Below are 22,393 nucleotides of genomic sequence, written 5' to 3' on the forward strand. Positions count from 1 at the left end.
CGGTGTCCACATCACTAAGGACTTATTGTGGTCCAAACACACAAACACAGTCGTGAAGAGGGCACGACAACGCCTCTTCCCACTCAGGAGGCTGCAAAGATTTGGCATGGGCCCTCAGATCCTCATAAAGTTCTACAGCTGCACCGTCGAGAGCATCTTGACTGGCTGCATCACCGCTTGGTATGGCAACTGCTTGGCATCTGACTGCAAGGCTCTACAGAGGGTAATGCGTACAGCCCAGTACACCATTGGGGCCAATCTCACTGCCATCCAGGATCTCTGTGTCAGGCGGTGTCAGAGGAAGGCCCTAAAAATGGTCAAAGACACCAGCCACCCAAGTCATAGACTGTTCTCTCTGCTATCGCATGGCAAGCAGTACTGATGCACCAAGTCTGGAAACAACAGACCCTGAGCAGCTTCTACCCCCAAGCCATAAGACTGCTAAATAGTTAAATAGATAACCAAAGAGCTAGCCAGACTATCTGCATTGACCCTTTTTGCGCAAACTTTTTCGACTCATCATATACGCTGCTGCTACTGTTTATTATCTATCCTGTTGCCTAGTTACTTTATGTACATTACCAGTCAAAAGTTTGGACACACCTACTCATTCCAGGGTTTTTCTTTATTTTTACTATTTTGTACATTGTAGAATAATAGTGAAGACATCAAAACTATGAAATAACACATATGGAATCATGTAGTAACCAAAAAAGAGTTTAAAAAATCAAAATATATTTGAGATTCTTCAAATAGTCACCATTTGCCTTGATGACAGCTTTGCACACTCTTGGCATTCTCTCAACCAGCTTCATGAGGTAGTCACCTGGAATGCATTTCAATTAACAGGTGTGCTTAAAAGTTAAGTTGTGGAATTTATTTCCTTCTTAATGCATTTGAGCCAATCAGTTGTGTTGTGACACGGTAGGGGGGGTATACAGAAGATAGCCCTATTTGGTAGACATAAAGGTCAGTCAATACGGAACATTTCAAGAACCATCAAGAGCTATGATGAAACTGGCTCTCATGAGGACCGCCACAGGAATGGAAGACCCAGAGTTACCTCTGCTGCAGAGGATAAGTTCATTAGAGTTACCAGCCTCAGAAATTCAGCTCAAATAAATGCTTCACAGAGTTCAAGTAACAGACACATCTCAACATCAACTGTTCAGAGGGGACTGTGTGAATCAGGCCTTCATGGTCAAATTGCTGCAAAGAAACCACTACTAAAGGACACCAATAAGAAGAAGAGACCTGCTTGGGCCAAGAAACACAAGCAATGGACATTAGACCAGTGGAAATGTGTCCTTTGGTCTGGAGACCAAATTTGAGATTTTTGGTTCCAACCGCCTTGTCTTTGTGAGACGTGGTGTGGGTGAACGGATGATCTACGCATGTGTATTTCCCACCGTAAAGCATGGAGGAGGAGGTGTTATGGTGTGGGGGTGCTTTGCTGGTGACACTGTCTGTGATTTATTTAGAATGGTTTGGGCTTAGTGGGACTATCATTTGTTTTTCAACAGGACAATGACCCAACACACCTCCAGGCTGTGTAAGGGCTATTTTACCTAGAAGGAAAGTGATGGAGTGCTGCATCAGATGACCTGGCCTCCATAATCCCCCGACCTCAACCCAATAGAAATGGTTTGGGATGTGTCGGACCGTAGCATGAAGGAAAAACAGCCAACAAGTGCTCAGCATATGTGGGAACTCCTTCAAGACTATTGGAAAAGCATTCCATGTGAAGCTGGTTGAGAGAATGCCAAAGAGTGTGCAAAGATGTCATCAAGGCAAAGGGTGGCTATTTGAAGAATCTCAAATATAAAATATATTTTGATTTGTTTAACACTTTTTTGTTTTCTACATGATTCCATATGTGTTATTTCATAGTTTTGATGTCTTCACTATTATTCTACAATGTAAAATAATAGTAAAAATAAGTAGGTGTGTCCAGACCTTTGACTGGTAGTGTACATATCTACCTCAATTACCTTGTACCCCTGCACAACGACATGGTACTGGTACTCCCTGTATATAGCCAAGCTATTCTTACTCATTGTGTATGTATTCCTTGTGTTATTATTTTTATATTTTTATCTCTGGATTGTTGGGAATGGCCGTAAGTAATCATTTCACTGTTAGTCTACACCTGTTGTTTACAAAGCATGTGACAAATTGAATGTGCCTGGTTGAAATGAAGCTAGACATGTTAAAAAATCTCTGCTTGTTATTTGTCAGGTGCGTTGGGGTGAGAAAGGCTCTACTGAGGAGGGAGCCAAGCTGGAGAAGGCAAAGAACGCCAGGGTGAAAATGCCTGAGCAGGAGTTCATACAGTCCCCCACCCGCATTCTCAACAATGGCATGCGCAAGCCTCCAGGCCCTCACAAGTGGTACTCACCAATCAAGGTATTGACATGGCCATTATAAAAGAAACACATTGCACACAAAGCTGTCAAGTTCAATCACATACTCAACATGGCTTCCTATATTATATACACTGAGTGTACAAAACACTATGAACATGACATAGACTGACCAGGTGAATACAGGTGAAAGCTATAATCCCTTATTGATGTCACTTGTTAAATCCACTTCAATCAGTGTAGATGAAGGGGAGGAGACAGGTTAAAGAAGGATTCTTAAGCCTTGAGACAATTGAGACATGGATTGTGTATGTGTGCCATTCAGAGGGTGAATGGGCAACACAAAATATTGAAGTGCCTTTGAACGGGGTATGGTAGTAGGTGCCAGGCGCACCGGTTTATGACAAGAACTGCAGCGCTGCTGGGTTTTTCATGCTCAACAGTTTCCCGTGTGTATCAAGAATGGTCCACCGCCCAAAAGACATCCAGCCAACTTGACACAACTGTGGGAAGCATTGGAGTCAACATGGGCCAGCATCCCTGTGGAACGCTTTCGACACCTTGTAGAGTCCATGCCCCGACGATTTGAGGCTGTTCTGAGGGCAAAAGGGGGGGTGCAACTCAATATTAGGAAGGTTCTTAATGTTTTGTATATTCTGTGTATAGACTAATAGAATGGGTTGAAGCTGGAGTTGATTATGTAGGAATTTGATGTGGGATCCTTTAGTGTTGGGGTCCCAGTCCTTAGGTGACCACTGGCATGGTCCCCTACACACAGAGCCAGGAGCTAGTTAAATGCGTTGTTCTATACATCCTGACAGTCAGCAGGGGATGGCTAATAGAAACCAGATACACACTTGACTGACCTCCAAGGGACAAGGGCTGCAGAGCTAGCACTTTAGTGAAGAAAAACAGATTATTTAACCTCTTAGCAGTGGCTGGGTCTATGCAGAATTCACAATGATCAAATATAGTTTGATATATAATATAATTCATGTAAAGTATGACTATGGAGTGTAAATATACATGCTGTATAGCGACTTATAGTCACAATACACACAAACCCACAAATAAACATGCACAAAAAGCATCTTAAAGGTCTTATTGGTATTGCGTACTGCTTTGTGATTGCAGGGAAAATTGGACGCTCTGTGGGTGTTGCTGTCGAAAGGCTATGACCGCGTGTCTGTGTTGAGACCACACCCAGGAGACAAGGTAAGAGCCAACAAGCTGGATACATGTAGACCGAGCAAGGCTCATGTGAGGACAATAACCAGGCCCACTTCTACTAGCCAACTCTGACTGCTTCAAATTGAACCCAATGCTCTCTGAAACACGTCATGGTTTCCATGGCAGGAAAATGACTTCTCTTTGCAATTTTCCTGATCCAGCAACCTGTAACCAACTGACATGTGCAGTAACACAATTGTTCTGTACAGGCGTCTCTAAAACATATACTTTAGCTGTGCTATTATATCACCACGTGATGTTTATTGACCTGTTTAAATCTCTCAGACAGAAAGGTTGTGACGTTCAACTATTTAACAATAAGGTATTACCACCCCCTAGTGCATTGAAAAATAAATGTGCTTGTCTTTTCCTACTAGCACTGACTTTGCTGATAACTACTTTGTTGGGGGAAAATGTACTTGCTGCGATTTATATATTTTGTTGTCTCACCTAGCTATCTTCAGATGAATGCACTAATGTAAGTCGCTCTGGATAAGAGTGTCTGCTAAATGACACATGTAAATAAAATAAATAAATAAAATAAATATACACTACCATTCAAAAGTTTGGGGTCACTTAGAAATGTCCTTGTTTTCAAAAGAAAAACTATTTTTAAGTCCATTAAAATAACATCAAATTGATCAGAAATACAGTGTAGACATTGTTAATGTTGTAAATGGCTATTGTAGCTGGAAATGGCTGATTTTTAATGGAATATCTACATAGGTGTACAGAGGCACACCTTTAAATAAAGGTGAAATAAAATGAAAAAAGGCACATTATCAGCAACCATCAGTCCTGTGTTCCACTGGCACGTTGTGTTTGCTAATCCAAGTTTATCATTTTAAAAGGCTAATTGATCATTAGAAAACCCTTTTGAAATTATGTTAGCACAGCTGAAAACTGTTGTGCTGATTAAAGAAGCAATAAAACTGGCCTTCTTGAGACTAGTTGAGTATCTGGAGCATCAGCAATTGTGGGTTCGATTACAGGCTCAAAATGGCCAGAATCAAATAACTTTCTTCTGAAACTCGTCAGTCTATTCTTGTTATGAGAAATGAAGGCTATTCTATGCGAGAAATTGCCAAGAAACTGAAGATCTCGTACAACGCTGTGTACTACTCCCTTCACAGAACAGCACAAACTGGCTCTAACCAGAATATAAAGAGGAGTGGGAGGCCCCGGTGCACAACTGAGCAAGAGGACAAATACATTAGATGTCTAGTTTCAGAAACAGGCAACTCACAGGTCCTCAACTGGCAGCTTCATTAAATAGTACCCACAAAACACCAGTCTCAACGTCAACAGTGAAGAGGCGACTCCGGGATGCTGACCTTCTAGGCAGAGTTGCAAAGAAAAAGCCATATCTCAGACTGACCATCTTAATCTTTTATTTTTATTGGCCAGTCTGAGATATGGCTTTTTGTTTTTATTTGGTGACTCATTTAGTCATTTAGCAGACACTCTTATCCAGAGCGACTTACAGTTAGTGAGTGCATACATTTTTCATACTTTTTTCATACTGGCCCCCCGTGGGAAACCCACAACCCACAAACCCACAACCCTGGCATTGCAAGCGCCATGCTCTACTAACTAAGCTACAGGACGCATGAATCAGGCTTTGCATAGGGGTTGGCAGGAGTACATTTTGAAACAACAGAAAATGTAGCAACATAAATGGGTACAGCTGTTAGCAATAAAGCACACATAGAAAGAGAGGACTGATGGGAAAACTGACTTTAGAAAACTTGACATAATGTATCCCAATTTAAATCAAATCAAATCAAATCAAATTGTATTGGCCACATGCGCCGAATACAACAGGTGCAGACATTACAGTGAAATGCTTACTTACAGCCCTTAACCAACAGTGCATTTATTTTTAATAAAGAAGTAAAATAAAACAACAACAAAAAAGTGTTGAGAAAAAAAAGAGCAGAAATAAAATAAAATAACAGTAGGGAGGCTATATATACAGGGGGGTACCGGTGCAGAGTCAATGTGCGGGGGCACCGGCTAGTTGAGGTAGTTGAAGTAATATGTACATGTGGGTAGAGTTAAAGTGACTATGCATAAATAATTAACAGAGTAGCAGCAGCGTAAAAAGATGGGGTGGGGGGGCAGTGCAAATAGTCCGGGTAGCCATGATTAGCTGTTCAGGAGTCTTATGGCTTGGGGGTAGAAGCTGTTGAGAAGTCTTTTGGACCTAGACTTGGCACTCCGGTACCGCTTGCCGTGCGGTAGCAGAGAGAACAGTCTATGACTAGGGTGGCTGGAGTCTTTTTGACAATTTTGAGGGCCTTCCTCTGACACCGCCTGGAAGTCCTGGATGGCAGGAAGTTTGGCCCCAGTGATGTACTGGGCCGTACGCACTACCCTCTGTAGTGCCTTGCGGTCGGAGGCCAAGCAGTTGCCATACCAGGCGGTGATGCAACCAGTCAGGATGCTCTCGATGGTGCAGCTGTATAATTTTTTGAGGATCTGAGGACCCATGCCAAATCTTTTCAGTCTCCTGAGGGGGAATAGGCTTTGTCGTGCCCTCTTCACAACTGTCTTGGTGTGTTTGGACCATGATAGTTTGTTGGTGATGTGGACACCAAGGAACTTGAAGCTCTCAACCTGTTCCACTACAGCCCCGTCGATGAGAATGGGGGCGTGCTCAGTCCTCTTTTTTTTCCTGTAGTCCACAATCATCTCCTTTGTCTTGGTCACGTTGAGGGAGAGGTTGTTCATTTAAAGAATTCACCCCCGTCTGCTGAACTCACTTTAGAGGGCGATATCTACTTGTCACGGAGACCGCCGAGGCTGCTCCTCCTCCTTGCTCGGACAGGCTTCGGCGTTCGTCGTCCCCGGAGTACTAGCTACTACCGCTTGATGTTTTCGATGTTTGTTTGGTTATGTCTAGTTGGTGCACCTGTCTCGTATTCTGTCTTGATTATGTCTCCTATAAGTTCCCCTGTGTTAGGTTTGCATTTTGTGTGTTATTGTCCGCCTGTCCTGTATGTTTAGGTTCTGTGTCTTTGGCTTTTGTGGGATTTACGCACTCGCGTATTTGTTACACCTCTTGTGTTTTGGAGGCTGTTATTTTGTGTGTACCTTAAGAGGTATTGAGTAAAGTCGTCTTGACTATTCCTCTGTGTCCTGCGCTTGACTCCACCACCACATCCACATCAGAACCTTGACACTACTAAGCTAACATATGGCATTGTTTTAAGATGGCCATACCATGGATCATTTTGCTATTACATTTTTTATTCTCTGTAGGCATAAAAAAGAATAAAAACATTATTTGATGAGACATTGAATTTGGCATTACTGTTGTTAGCCCATAGAAACGCATTGAATAACACATTCATACATGGCAAACCAGATAGTCCAAAAATAAATCCAAAGGAATTATGTTTTTAAGTGTTCTTATATCTGAGTGATATGAGAAAGCTCAGGATATATATTTTTTTCTACCCCCTTTGTTTTGGCACATTCCACCCCATATTCACTTTTATTCATTTCTACCACCCAGTACTGGGTTACCTTCAGACAACTCTTGTGAGCTTCTGAGTCTCAGACTTCGATAGTGGGATCCAAATAGTTTCTAGTTCAAACCATTCTGATTCAGTGGATTGCGACCATTGAGCTATAAAAGAACTGGACACAGCGTCCAAGATGGCCGACCATTGTTTTCAACGTACTCTACTCACGCTCACATACACCATAGATCTGGTTTTACTGGGATTACTACGCCTGTGGACAGACAGCTGGATCACGCGAACATGCTACGGGAACTCTGCCAACTCCGGGAGCGTGCCAAGCATGTGGACAGCTAAACAAACCAACCGCCACTTCCACCTCTCCAGCTGGGCTCATAATGTCAGAGCATGAATATAACATTTTAATATCTTCGGCTGTGAGTGATGAGGGAAAAAACGGCATCAACAACAATTATTTGAATAATTCAATGCATGTTTTGTGCACAAAGGTGATGACTAAAGTCTCTTATTAGGAATTTTCAAATTTGACTTCTCTATGGGGCCGTCTATGGGAATTGTCTTTTTGGGCTGTAGATTAGTTAAACAGCAATACCGAAGCTGTCCTCTGGGAATTCGAAAGCGTGCTTCCAGTGTCACGGATTCAGCCGAGGCTGCCCCTCCTCCTTGCTCGGGCAGGCTTCGGCGTTCGTCGTCCCCGGAGTACTAGCTGCTACCGATCTATGTTTCTGTGTTTGACTTGTTTGGTCTTGATTGTCTACACCTGTTTCCCATTATGTTGTATTGTCTTCCCTATTTAACCCTCTGTCTTTCATTGTGTGTTGTGTGTGATTGTATTTCGTCATCGGCAGTCGTTAGTGTGCGGGTTATTTTCCTCCCTGTTTGGAGGTTGTATGTACTCAGATTACTCTGTAAACACACAAGGTTTTATTTAATAAAACGTGCTGACGTCACCGATTTTCGTGCGGCCACGGACATCGACGTCAGATTGTAAGGGGGGGTGAGAGAACAAAGAGGAATATTGATTCTGTAGACTCTACTTCCTCCTTCACAGGTAGTTAAACCTGAATTAATGTTTAACTATTCAGGGTGGATGGAGCTGAAGTGCATTGTCAGCAAAGTTCTTCAATCATGTCATCTGAGGGATGGGTCCAAACAAAGATTTCTGCAAAGATTTTGGCATTTTCCAAAGATTTTGGCAAATCACAGGATGTTGTGTAATGTGGCTGATTGATTTGTTTTTTCCGTGTATATAACGCCATGTGGTTTATTGTGTAACTTGTTGATGAGAATGTGAGGATATTACAGTACACGCTTAGAAAGGTGCTATCTGTTTGGGACACTGATTGCACACATAAAGACCAATGCAGTCTTCTTAGGTAGAACTGTTTACTGTAGCTCCATTGGCCTGCACTCTCCACTGTAAGATGGTGACGAGAGACAGTGGAAATGACATAGAGACATCAGAAAATGTGGAACGTTGTCATGACTCATGACATTGCCTTCAGCAAAGGATAGCACATGAGAGGAAATAATATCTCACAAGAGAAAAAAGCTTTAAAAAAATAAGACTATTACCTATCACACTATAGATGACTGCAGGCTTAAATCACTACTAAGCCATTCATAATTAACAGTAGGAGTGAAACCTCATCTTCAGAAAGCTGTTCATTAGTACACAGGAAGCTAGGCGGAGCTCTAGATTTCTTGTTGACTCTCAGTAAACAAGGCTGCTCTGGTTGCAATTAAGATCTCAAGTCAAGGCATTGTTTTTAGTTCCCCCAAAATCAATGCCGCTACGAGGGACAGAATCTGGTCGGGATACAAGCAATACTGCCTCTGGACATTACCTACTCAGTCCGATGCCCTTTATCCAATGTTCCAGTGCCCTGACAGGGCCAGTAGGGAGAGAGCTGTGCCCCTGCTTCCTCCGCTGACCCTGTGTTGGGGCTCTAATGAGGGGCTGTAGTGTTTTTCACTTAGAGACAAAGAAAACATTATGATGTGGTGCCATTAGGGTTGCAAAGCTACTGGTCATTTATCAAATTTACTGGAATCTTCAGTAATTTTGGTAATTATCAGAAAACCTATGGCAATCTAGCGTAAGTTTGGTAATTTATACTTGAATAACTTTTTTAAACATTTATAGCTTCATTTTGTATATCTGTGTCCATGAGTTTCTAGTAGATAGACCATATGTTCAAGAGAAAATTGCCTAATTAATGAAATAATCAATGGCAATATTTTCAAGGAACTCTGCAACTCTTCCAACTATTTACCTTTTCCACAAATGCCACCAGTTTGATGCATATTGACATAGTAACATGAATAAAAGTGTGTGCATTTTTTAAAGGCTATTTAATGCTGATACCCTCATATCAAACAGCAATGGTATTCACTAAGTTGATGGTTTATATTTAGGATAATGTTTTACATCTTTGTCATTCTATTTTTTATTTTAAAATCATCTTATTTTATTATTTAATATCTTCCATGTGATAAGGCCGCACAGAGGGCCATAGATAATTACAGACACCTGTGATAATCTGCTGTACCTAAAAGGGCCACTAAAAGTGTGTGCAAGATGGCGATTGGAAGGTTTGGCATGGTGGCAGCACTTTTACTTGATGTGTTTGTTTTAAACATCACTGGAAATAATTGCATCTGCATCTAGATGAAAGAACTGCAAATTCTCCGCAACGCCAACACTTCTGACGGCATCCAGCACTTCGGATTTGGAAGGAATGTAATATACCAAACATTCATTAGACCTTGGCACAAACCAAAACGATCATCCAAGGCCAGTCTGAAATCTCAAATTAATTGTGGATATCTTATAATAACTCTATGCCTTCTCCTATCGGGTGATATCCATCAATGCACTCCACCTCAGTTTATCACGAACACCATCAAACGGCCTATGCACCCATGCACCTCCTGCGAACGTTGGGTTAACAGTAACAGCAAAGCTCTGGTATGTTTGGAATGTGCGCAGTTGATTCATCTAAAATGCAGCGATCCTAGCTTTGGGCATGGGGTCAATGAAACTTACCTTTGCTGTCGGTGTGCTGTATCCGCGGGGTGTGTGAGCATCAAAGGTGGAGTGGGACCAGAGGACTCACATAGGACGGAGGGGGGGTCCACAGTAGCGCACAGGCCACCAGAGGCGAGAGACAGGGGATGCGGTGGTGAGGACGACGGAGCAGTGGAAGGTGAGCTGGCAATGCGCGCACATGAGGAGGGGTGCTCCGTAGCAGCAGAGAGGCCCCTGGAGGCAGTGCAGCCGGAGGATGGCAGTGCAGCGGGAGGCGAGTTACAAGTGGATCAGGAATTCAACGAGGCCTTTGGGAAGAAAGGTTTACATTTTGTGCACTTAAACGTCCGAAGCCTACTAACAAAGATTGATGAGATATGCCTGTTGGTTCGCAAATCAGTGGTGGGTGACATATGTTTTACAGAGACATGGTGGGATTCATCTGTTTGTGACTCAGAAATTGAGAAGGGCAATTACTCTGTTGTCAGGAAGGATTGGAATCAGAACGGTGGGGGCATATACAGTGCCTTCGGAAAGTATTCAGACCCCTTGACTTTTGTTACATTACAACCTTATTCTAAAATGGATTAAAAACAAACAAAAATACCCCATAATGACAAAGCGAAAACAGGTTTTTAGAAATGTTTGCAAATTTATGAAAATATAAAACAGAAATGCCTTATTTACATAAGTATTCAGACCCTTTGCTATGAGACTCAAAATTAAGCTCAGGTGCATCCTGTTTCCATTGATCATCCTTGATGTTTCTACAACTTGATTGGAGTCCACCTGTGGTCAATTTAATTGATTGGACATCATTTGGAAAGGCACACACCTGTCTATATAAGGTCCCACAGTTGACAGTGCATGTCAGAGCAAAAACCAAGCAATGAGGTTGAATGAATTGCCCGTAGAGCTCCGAGACAGGATTGTGTCCAGGCACAGATCTGGGAAGGGTACCAAAACATTTCTGCAGCAGTGAAGGTCCCCAAGAACACAGTGGCCTCCATCATTCTTAAATGGAAGAAGTTTGGAACCAACAAGACCCTTCCTAGAGCTGGCCGTCCGGCCAAACTGAGCAATCGGGGGAGAAGGGCCTTAGTCAGGGAGGTGACCAAGAACCCGATGGTCACTCTGACAGAGCTCTAGTGTACCTCTGTGGAGATGGGAGAACCTTCCAGAAGGACAACCATCTCTGCAGCACTCCACCAATCAGGCCTTTGTGGTAGAGTGGTCAGACGGAAGCCACTCCTCAGTAAAAGGCACATGACAGCCTGCCTGGAGTTTGCCAAAAGGCACCTAAAGACTCTCAGACCATGAGAAACAAGATTCTCTGGTCTGATGAAACCAAGATTGAACTCTTTGGCCTGAATGCCAAGCGTCACGTCTGGAGGAAATCTGGCACATTCCCTACAGTGAAGCATGGTGGTGGCAGCATCATGCTGTGGGGATGTTTTTCAGCGGCAGGGACTGAGAGACTAGTCAGAATCGAGGCAAAGATGAACGGAGCAAAGTACAGAGAGATCCTTGATGATTTACCTAGACCAGAGCGCTCAGGACCTCAGACTGGGGTGAAGGTTCACCTTCCAACAGGACAACGACCCTAAGCACACAGCCAAGACAATGCAAGAGTGGCTTCGGGACAAGTCTCTGAATGTCCTTGAGTGGCCCAGCCAGAACCTGGACTTGAACCCGATCTAACATCTCTGGAGAGACCTGAAAGTAGCTGTGCAGCAACACTCCACATCCAACCTGACAGAGCCTGAGAGGATCTGCAAGAAGAATGGGAGAAAGTCCCAAAATACAGTTGTGCCAAGCTTGTAGTGTCATACCCAAGAAGACTCAAGGCTGTAATCGCTGCCAAAGGTGTTTCAACAAAGTACTGAGTAAAGTACTATAAATTAGCAAAAATTTCTAAAAACCTGTTTTTGCTTTCTCATTATGGGGCATTGTGTGTAGATTGATGAGGGGGAAAAAACTATTTTATCAATTGTAGAATAAGGCTGTAACCTAACAAAATGTGGAAAAAGTCAAGGGGTCTGAATACTTTCCGAAGGCATTGTATACCTTTCTAAGATCGGACATTGCTTATAACGTCAGATTGGATTTAATCGATGATCTGGAGATTGTCTGGCTGGACATCTTCCTTCCCAAAAACAAGCCGATTTTTGTTGTGGGTGTGTTACAGGCCGCCCAATCAGAATGCATTCTATAAAGGTCTCGAAATTGGGTTGTCACACTGTAATGATTCCCTGGTGAAGGAAATAATTTTGTTAGGGGATTTCAATACTGATGTCTGCAAAAAGGATAGCCCAACCCACAATGTATTTATGCACTTCTGTAGATCATTTGTTCTGACCCAAATTATAAAAGATCCCACCATGGTATGTGAAACAGTGCAAAGTACGATTGACTTAATATTGGTGTCTGATAAATCCAAAATATTGCAGAGTGGAGTAATAGTCTATGGAATCAGTGATCATTTTATTACAAGGAGGATTTTTAAAGATATATTTAAGTGTCACAAAACTTTTAGAATCACAGGACTCAAAAAATACTGTGTTGAAATGTTTAGGGAGCAAGTGGGTAAAATTGACTGGTCACTTGTGCTGGATAGTGTACGGGTAGGCAGTGCCTGGGAAGCCTTTAAATGTAGATTCCTTGATGTGGTGAATGTGGTGGCTCCCCTTAGACGGGTCAGAGTAAAGCAGAGATCTAGCCCTTGGTTTAATCATCAGTCTTTAAGAAATGTAAGAACTCTCAAGAGCAGCCTGATTTTTCTCCTATACAAACGTCACAGAAATGAAGCACAGAGCAGGATGGATGAAGCTAAGAGGGGTTACTTTACTGATAATCATTGAGAACAAAAATGACCCTAAAAAGCTTTGGAAATCATTTTAAGAAACTAGGCTGTAGTAGTACTACCAAAAACAAACTAAACAGTATTGGACTGAACATCAGGGGGGAGATGGTATATGAATGGTTGCCAATGAATTTAACTTGGTTTTTTAAAAACTTCTGTTGCCATTAAACTGGTTAGCAAGCTGCCCACCAGTTCTGGTTTGTATTGAAACGTCCAAGTCAATAAGTATTATGCCGAGCCAAACTCTTTATATTTCGCAAATGTATGCAAAAGCAGTAGCCAGTACGCTAGCAGAGTTTAAATGCTCCAAAGCCACAGGCCTGGATAATATTCCTGCAATGTTTCTTAGAGATTCTGCTGAGGAAATTGCCCATATTGTTAATCTCTCTCTTGAACAAGGCATCTTTCCCAAGGACATGAAACAAGCTGAAGTTATACCTCTGTATAAGAAGGGGACAAAGTCTGGCCCTGGGAATTATAGGCCTGTGTCTGTCCTCAGTATAACATCCTCATACTCAACTGATTCATATCTACTTTACTTGACTGACTTCATCAGGAAAGAGATTGATGAGGGAAATCTCTGTGGAATGGTACTGCTTGACCTACAGAAGGCCTTTGATACAGTTAACCGCTGTCTCCTAATCTCCAACACAAAGCCCTGACTTCAATCCTATAGAAAATTTGTGGGCAGAACTGAAAAAGCGTGTGCGAGCAAGGAGGCCTACAAACCTGACTCAGTTACACCAGCTCTGTCAGGAGCAATGGGCCAAAATTCACCCAACTTATTGTGGGAAGCTTGTGGAAGGCTACCCGAAACGTTTGAACCAAGTTAAACAATTTAAAGGCAATGCTACCAAATACTAATTGAGTATATGTAAACTTCTGACCCACTGGGAATGTGATGAAATAAATTAAAGCTGAAATAAATCATTCTCTCTACTATTATTCTGACATTTCACATTCTTAAAATAAAGTGGTGATCCTAACTGACCTAAGACAGGGAATTTTTACTAGGATTAAATGTCAGGAATTGTGAAAAACTGAGTTTAAATGTATTTGGCTAAGGTGTATGTAAACTTCCGACTTCAACTGTATGTTGGGGAGCATACTTAGCATAGAGCTTACTAAGATTTTATAACAAGTATTTATGGTTCTGCGCCCAGATATCTTGATTACTTTCCCCATGTTAGGGATGCACACAATCACAGCACCTGATAAGGTGTTGCTAATGTGTGCTTATACAGGTTCAGGAGTAATGCTGGGAAAGGTACTTTCTTGTATACTGGAGCCTCAGAGTGGAATTGCCTCTGCCCATAAAAACGATGTCCTCTCTAGGCAGCTTTAAAAAATAAAGTAAAAAACGGATGTCTTCTGTGCCCATTTGAATGTACCTTACGATGTAATTGCAATGATGAGATAGATGTTCTTCTTCTTTGTTTTTATGTTTTATCTCGCTGTCATACTGTGTGCAACCGTGTTGGATCTTGCTTAGCCATCTTGTCTCAAGAGGACTACACTGGAAATAAGTCCCAGACTTTATTGTGTGTTATCCTCGATGATTTAACTCATGTGCATGTATGGCTTTTCAAGTTTTATGTGTGCTTGTTTTTTAAATGGTCAAATTAATAAACTAAACAAACACTAGATGTCTTGTGATAGATTACATAACATCCTTATAAGATATCAAAATTCTGGTAGTCAGCTGTAGACATTCAAATAGAGTTCCAAAAACATGTAGAATCTATGCCAAGGTGCATTGAAGCTGTTCTGGCTCGTGGTGGCCCAACGTCCTATTAAGACACTATGTTGGTGTTTCCTTTATTTTGGCAGTTACCTACAGTACCAGTCAAAGGTTTGGACACACCTACTCATTCCAGGGTTTTTCTTGATTTTTACTATTTTCTACATTGTAGAATAATAGTGAAGACATCAAAACTATGAAATAACACATATGGAATCATGTAGTAACCAAAAAGTGTTAAACAAATCAAAATATATTTTACATTTGAGATTCTTCAAAGTAGCCACCCTTTGCCTTGATGACAGCTTTGCACACTCTTGGCATTCCCTCAACCAGCTTCATGAGGTAGTCACCTGGAATGCATTTCAATTAACAGATGTGCCTTGTTAAAAGTTAATTTGTGGAATTTCTTTCCTTAATGCGTTTGAGCCAATCAGTTGTGTTGTGACAAGGTAGGGGTGGTATACAGAAGATAGCCCTATTTGGTAAAAGACCAAGTCCATATTATGGCAAGAACAGCTCAAATAAGCAAAGAGAAATGACAGTCCATCATTACTTTAAGACATGAAGGTCAGTCAATCCGGAAAATGTCAAGAACTTTGAAAGTTTCTTCAAGTACAGTCGCAAAAACCATCAAGTGCTATGATGAAACTGGCTCTCATGAGGACCGCCACAGGAAAGGAAGACCCAGAGTTACCTCTGCTGCAGAGGATAAGTTCATTAGAGTTAACTGCACCTCAGATTGCAGCCCAAATAAATGCTTCACCGAGTTCAAGTAACAGACAGATCTCAACATCAACTGTTCAGAGGAGACTGCGTGAATCAGGCCTTCATGGTCGAATTGCTGCAAAGAAACCACTACTAAAGGACACCAATAAGAAGAAGAGACTTGCTTGGGCCAAGAAACATGAGCAATGGACATTAGACTGGTGGAAATCTGATGAGTCCAAATTTGAGATTTTTGGTTCCAACCGCTGTGTCTTTGTGAGACGCAGAGTAGGTGAACAGATGATCTCCGCATGTGTGGTTCCCCACCGTGAAGCATGGAGGAGGTGGTGTGGGGGGGGGGGCTTTGCTGGTGACACTGTCTGTGATTTATTTAGAATTCAATGCACACTTAACCAGCATGGCTACCACAGCATTCTGCAGTGATACGCCATCCCATCTGGTTTGCGCTTAATGGGACTATCATTTGTTTTTCAGCAGTACAATTACCCAACACACCTCCAGGCTGTGTAAGGGCTATTTCACCAAGAAGGAGAGTGATGGAGTGCTGCATCAGATGACCTGGCCTCCACAATCACCCAACCTCAACCCAATTGAGATGATTTGGGACGAGTTGGACCGCAGAACAAGCGCTCAGAATTTGTGGGAACTCCTTCAAGACTGTTGGGAAAGCATTCCTCATTAAGCTGGTTGAGAGAATGCCAAGAGAGTGCAAAGCTGTCATCAAGGCAAAGGGTGGCTGCTTTGAAGAATCTCAAATCTCAAATATTTTTTGATTTGTTTAACACTTTTTTGGTTACTACATGATACATGTGTTATTTCATAATTTTGATGTCTTCACTATTATTCTACAATGTAGAACATAGTAAAAAGAAAAGAAAAATCCTTGAATGAGTAGGTGTGTCCAAACTTTTGACTGGTACTGTATATGTTCATTGTATAATATTCTAAAACACTGGCTATTGTTTGGAATATAAATTAATTAATCTTAAAGCATAGGTACTCTCTTTTCTTTGTCCTTTTAAGGATTAGGACATTGACATTGTTTAGTATGGTATAGCATCACAAACATATTTTGAGTAATTTTTTTCCAGCAAGGATATTTATTTGAATTGGATTTAGCGCTGACACTATGCAGACATGAATCATGATGGGAAATCACAGCATGTGTGTGTCTCCCCAACCCAGCCATATGAAACGGAAGTGTAGACGATGGACAATGCACACACGCCCTTAAAAAGCCATACTGTAGGAACATCTGGTGTAGCGATCAGTCCATTCAGTTTCTAACAAACAGTACAACATTGTTATGCCTCCAGCTAATTCAACTGACCAGCGCAACTGACAAAGCAATAAAATAACATACATGTGTGTCAGTGGAGGCTGCTGAGGGGAGGACGGCTCATAATAATGGATGGAACGGAGCGAATGGAATGGCATCAAACGTGTTTGATGTATTTGATACCATTCCACTGATTCTGCTCCAGCCATTACGTCATCCCCAATTAAGGTGTCACCAACCTCCTGTGATGTGTGTCTTGTCACTGGTGTCTGTGGAACATCAATGTGTGTCACGCTCGTCGATAGAAGTGGACCAATGCGCAGCGTGATGAGTGAACCTTGGTTACAATACAAGTCCTTGGTTACAATACAAAACCAACACGGAACAAGATCCCACAAAACACTGTGGAAAACAGGCTGCCTAAGTATGGTTCCCAATCAGAGACAACAAGCAACAGCTGATACTCGTTGCCTCTGATTGAGAACCACCCCGGCCAACACAGAAACACATGAGCTAGATAATCAACCTAGAACACAAAACACATAGAAACAACACACCCTGGCTCAACATAACAGAGTCCCAGAGCCAGGGTTTGACAATGTGACTGACTTTCCTCATTTGAATAATGAGCTCTGTGTCTCTTAAGCCACTTTTATACCTGGTTCGAACATGCGTAATTTGCCCTGATCTTGTCCTCATTCTGATTGTGCCCACAATTGTAGACCGGTGTAGTTGATTAAAAGACTCATTGGGAACTGATTTTGATCAGATCTTATAAGTATAAACGGGCAAGATCAGGACGAAGGACGCATGTTAGCGGCAGGTATAAACGGGACTTGAGATATGTATGGAGACTGGATAATGCATCCCTTTATTGCCTTTTACTATGAAGCACACCACCTCTACAACTGACCAGTGGATTCAGAATTAGTACATTGCGTTCTTCTCACCTTGTTTCTCTCTTACGTTTCAGGGCCGATGCATGAACTTCACCCGGGTCAAGTCCAATCCTCCTCCTCGCTACCCCCACTACAACCATCACTCAGCCCCCATCTACACCCCTCCAAGCGGATGCAGCCCACCGCCTCCCCAAGGCATGCTCCCCCCTCCCCCCAACAGCCCCCCAGCATCCCCTTTTCCATCCTCCACCTCCACACTGCCCTCAACATCCCCTCCTTTTTCTACCACTCCTCTTCCACCTCCAATTTCTCCACCTCCTACCATTACACCTCCACCTTACACTCCACCTCCAACTCGAACCCTTCCTCCAAGCACTCTGTATATTCCTCCTCCTCCTATGTGTCCCCCCTCCCCTCCACCACCTGCATCCCCAACCGGCTCTCTACCCCCTCCCCCTCAGGCCCCTCCTCCAGGACGAGGCTTCCTGCCCCCACCCCCTACCCGCCCACCACCACGCCCCTCTCTGTAGATCCTCAGCAGTGATTGGAAGAGAGAGGGACACGGGATGACTAGGACAAGGAAGATCAACATGAATCACAACTGTCCTGTCTCCCCTAAATCTTTGATTGTTCCCTCATTCCACTGCCAGTCAGGATATCTGTGTGGCTCACGCCACAACCAACCAGCTGATGACTTGTCAGCTATTTGTCTACAGTGGGCCATGTACACATCTAGGTCAACAGTACAAAGAGAAGTTGTACTTAAGGTTCTACAGATGTCTCCTGATGGACAGCTTTCCTCATAGATATACATCTATGTTGTCCATAGATGGCCAGGTCTGCACAAAAACACGGTTACCTTGTCACTGTCTTGAGGGCTAAGCCCATCTATCCATTCTAGAACCAACAGAAGAATGGATGGATATCGTTGTGACAAAGCAAAGCCAAGTATTGGATGGTTGCCTCTTAAAAAATGTTTTTACCAAGGCTCTAGAGAGTTGGCATAGGTAGTATTATGTTCAGAAAAAAATTGAGAGATGTCTCCAAATGATATTCCAATAATGTATCAGTCTGAATTATAAGTTATTATGAGCAGCGGAAGGATTCTTTGCCAGTGGTAGTTTCTTTAGAGATTAGCCAAAGTAAATCCAGGAAAAGTAATATCTCAATGAATCACTAAAAAGTCCCAGTGCCAATCGCCCTGCTGCACTGCACAATTATTGTCAAGTCAAGGGCAAGTTTGCATAATGTCAGCATAGAGGATGATTTTGTGCCTTAATGAGCCTTTAAATGGGCAGCGCAGTTAACGTGATTTTCCTGGTTTTTTATGATATTTCTACACTATAAGGTCGAAATTACACTCAGAAATTTTGAAAATGATGATAGTCTTTTTTGTGTAAGAGCTGTTTAAAAAATATATATATTTTCATTTTTTTCTACACACCCACACGATCAGACTGAGCATTTCAATGGCAAAAGGAGGCACAGGGAAATAAATGACAAAATATATTATTTTCAATAAACACGCACAGTGATTTATTAGACATACAGTGATGATTTAAAAATTAAAAAAGACTGCATGGGGGCTTTAATTAAAAACACAATGTTATCTGAGAGCAATTACATTCCCGTGGTTTAAGTAATTTGTTAATGCATGTAACAGTGTTTTGATTAATTAATGGGTGTTCGTTTATATCATTCATAAAAATGTTTATACATATAGAGTGTATAAATATGTCTTACTTTTTGTGTCTTTGTATTGTTCACTCAGTATTGGATGACAATTTTTGCAGAGTATGATTGTAGGGTGAAATAATGAATTATTGCGAATAAATGAAAGTAAATGTGTGCAAACGAGTCCTCACAATTATGTGAAATTCCTCAGTCAGCAGTATCAATGGTTAATGTTACATAGTTGGGTTTCATTGTTGTATACACTATATATAGAAAGGTATGTCGACACACCTTCAAATTTGTGGATTCAGCTATTTCAGCCACACCCGTTACTGACAGGTGTATAAAATTGAGCACACAGCCATGTAATCTCCATAGACAAACATTGGCAGTAGAATGGCCTTACTGAAGAGCTCAGTGACTTTCAACGTGGCATTGTCATAGGATGCCACCTGTTATGATGAGTTTCTCGGGTATCAAGTAATTAAGGATGCAAGAATATACTTAGACAACTATGTGGAAAGTTAATACAAATGTTTAATAGTCGGTCTAGCTATTCCGAACTACTGAACAAAGAAAATATCTCATTTTATATACTTTCTGTTACACGTTTCTTCAAGAACATCTGTTAACCCTCAATGGGTACTCCCTTCTTTGATGTTATTACCTTGTACCCCAAGTCAGTATATCATGTCCATCAATCATTCTAAGATCAACCTCAGTAATCTCCCTCGACATAATGGAATCCTTGGTATTCAGACTGTGCGGCGCTCAGAATCGCTTATCTACTAACTTTAACCTGGTTCACACAACACTACGAAATGACATCATAACAATCCTTCTCTTTTTTTCTCTTTGTGGTAAGTAACATTACTCAGATATAACATTATTATTTTTATTTATTTTACCTTTATTTAACTAGGCAAGTCAGTTAAGAACAAATTCTTATTTACAATGACGGCCTACACCGGCCAAACCCGGACGACGCTGGGCCAATTGTGCGCCGACCTATGGGACAGCCGGTTGTGATACAGCCTGGAATCTAACCTTAACCCTAACAATTCACATATAACTTGATATAAAATAAAATGTTCTCCAATCAGTAGTGTATATATATGATTAGTATAAACTAAACTATGCTAGATAACTGAGAATTCACCCCTCTCTACCTTCTATACCCAGAGGTGGGTAGTAACGAGTTATATTTACTCCGTTACATTTACTTGAGTAAGTTTTTAAAAAAATTATACTTCTAGGAGTATTTTTAAATCACTATACTTTTTACTTTTACTTGAGTAGATTTGTGAAGAAGAAACTGTACTCTTACTCCGCTACATTAGGCTACAATGAGGTCGTTACTTTTCTTTTTACCTCTTTGGTATTCTACGCGTCATTGTCTTTATCCCCCCGCATATGCCTTATTTTAATGTTTTATTTTGACAGAGAGAGAGAGACTTCCGCTAAGGCTCTACCACGTGACTGTGTTTCACCAATCAAACGTAGTTGTGCAGTCTCGTCACTTTACCATACTCAATCTCAGTGGCGGGACGGGTTGGCTTTACAGTCATAGCAACACAAAAATGTCAGAATTAGCCGTCGGCAATGCAGACACAGACGAGGAGGAACACCCGCACCCCTGGCCTCATATTGAAAGCATGTTTACCTTAGTAAAAGTGCGAAAGAACAGCTACATTATGCGGTGTCTTCTGTGTCTACCAAAACAAACGGACATTTCAGCATTCAAGAACTCAACATCTAACTTGAGGAAACATGTAGCGGTAAGTTTCCTAAATTCGTTTTTTTTTGCTGTGGATAGGCGAATGTTTGTCTTTTAGGTTACATATGTTTTAAACATTTTCTATATATATATATCCACATTTGATGTGATAATACGTCTCTTTTAATGTCTTGATCTCCCTGTAGCCTCACAGATGTTTTTTTTGTCCACAGAGGATTCACCCCAACAAACTGGCAAAGTACACAGACTTACTAGAGAACCACAGAAAGCGTAAGTCCTCCTCTTCCAGTCATACTCTTGTGAAAAATGCAAAAATCACAGCCTTTGCTGCCCCAGGGCGGGTAACACAAGCAACGCTTGACAAGCTGATGCTAAATTTTGTATGTGAGGCCAACCAACCATTTTCTGTGGTTGAGACGCCATCCTTCAATACTTTGATAGAAACCTTGCAACCTCATACAGTAATGACAAGGAAAACGTTATGCACAAGAATACAAGAAGCTGCAAAACACAAGAAGAGCATAATCATCAAAAAGCTGAGTGCTGTGAACTATGTTGCTAACGTAGCTACTTAGGTGTCACCTGTCACTGGATAGACAACACCTCACTGGAGAGGCACTCCACATTGGCTTGTAGACCTGTCAAAGGCTCGCACACGTTTGATGTCCTTGCTGCTGCATTAGAGGAAATACATTCTGAGTACCACATCAGGGAAAAAGTGACCAGGACGACAACAGACAGTGGCTCAAACTTCCTTTCGATTATATGGTGAGGAGAAAGAGGAGGAAGCCATCAATGTACAAGAGGAGAGTGACTCCACCCTTGATAATGCAACAGAAGATCAGAGTGAGTCAGAGGTGGAGTATCAAGATGTCTGCAATTCTGGATGACAACACAGGCCTTGAGTACCAACTTCCAAGGCACCAAAAGTGTGCATGCCATCTCCTCAATCTTATATCCACAGTTGATGCCACTGCTGCAGGAGGAGCTGCAAACGAAACCTACAAGAGGCTGTCTCGGTCTGCTTTTGCAAAATGTCATGCTCTTTGGAATAAAACCAGCAGGTCAACCATGGCTCATGAAACAGTGGAACGTGAATGCAAGCTGCAGTTTCTCCGACCCAATCAGACACGCTGGAGCTCCCTGTTCCTCGCTGTAGAAAGGATTGTGCGCATTCACCGAGAGCAAGGAGAACAAGCAATTCGCAATGTCTGCACAGCATTAAAGATAAAGATGTAAGTTGACAAAATGTATATTTTGTTTTTAAAGAATAATAAAAGTAAATAAGCCTTGCTGATTTAATGGGTGAATCCACTTGTCTCAAGTAACTAAGTTTTCTTTGCATGGTGGTGTGACAA

At 41.9% G+C, this 22,393-nt stretch overlaps 1 protein-coding gene across 2 annotated transcripts in view; it reads left to right on the forward strand.

Annotated features, from left to right (window-relative positions):
- Positions 1 to 19,451, forward strand: part of LOC121530884 (anthrax toxin receptor 1-like) — a 49,308-nt gene extending 29,857 nt beyond the window's left edge. For both annotated transcript variants that reach the window (XM_041836201.2, XM_041836202.2), the window contains 3 exons: positions 2,239 to 2,406; positions 3,498 to 3,578; positions 17,698 to 19,451. In XM_041836201.2, the coding sequence (XP_041692135.2) occupies positions 2,239 to 2,406; positions 3,498 to 3,578; positions 17,698 to 18,153 (705 nt within the window). In that variant the 3' untranslated portion in view covers positions 18,154 to 19,451. The remainder of the gene's footprint in view (positions 1 to 2,238; positions 2,407 to 3,497; positions 3,579 to 17,697) is intronic.
- Positions 19,452 to 22,393: the final 2,942 nt, after the last annotated feature.

This window comes from Coregonus clupeaformis, chromosome 18 (assembly GCF_020615455.1).
Source record: "Coregonus clupeaformis isolate EN_2021a chromosome 18, ASM2061545v1, whole genome shotgun sequence".
NCBI classification, from domain to species: domain Eukaryota; kingdom Metazoa; phylum Chordata; class Actinopteri; order Salmoniformes; family Salmonidae; genus Coregonus; species Coregonus clupeaformis.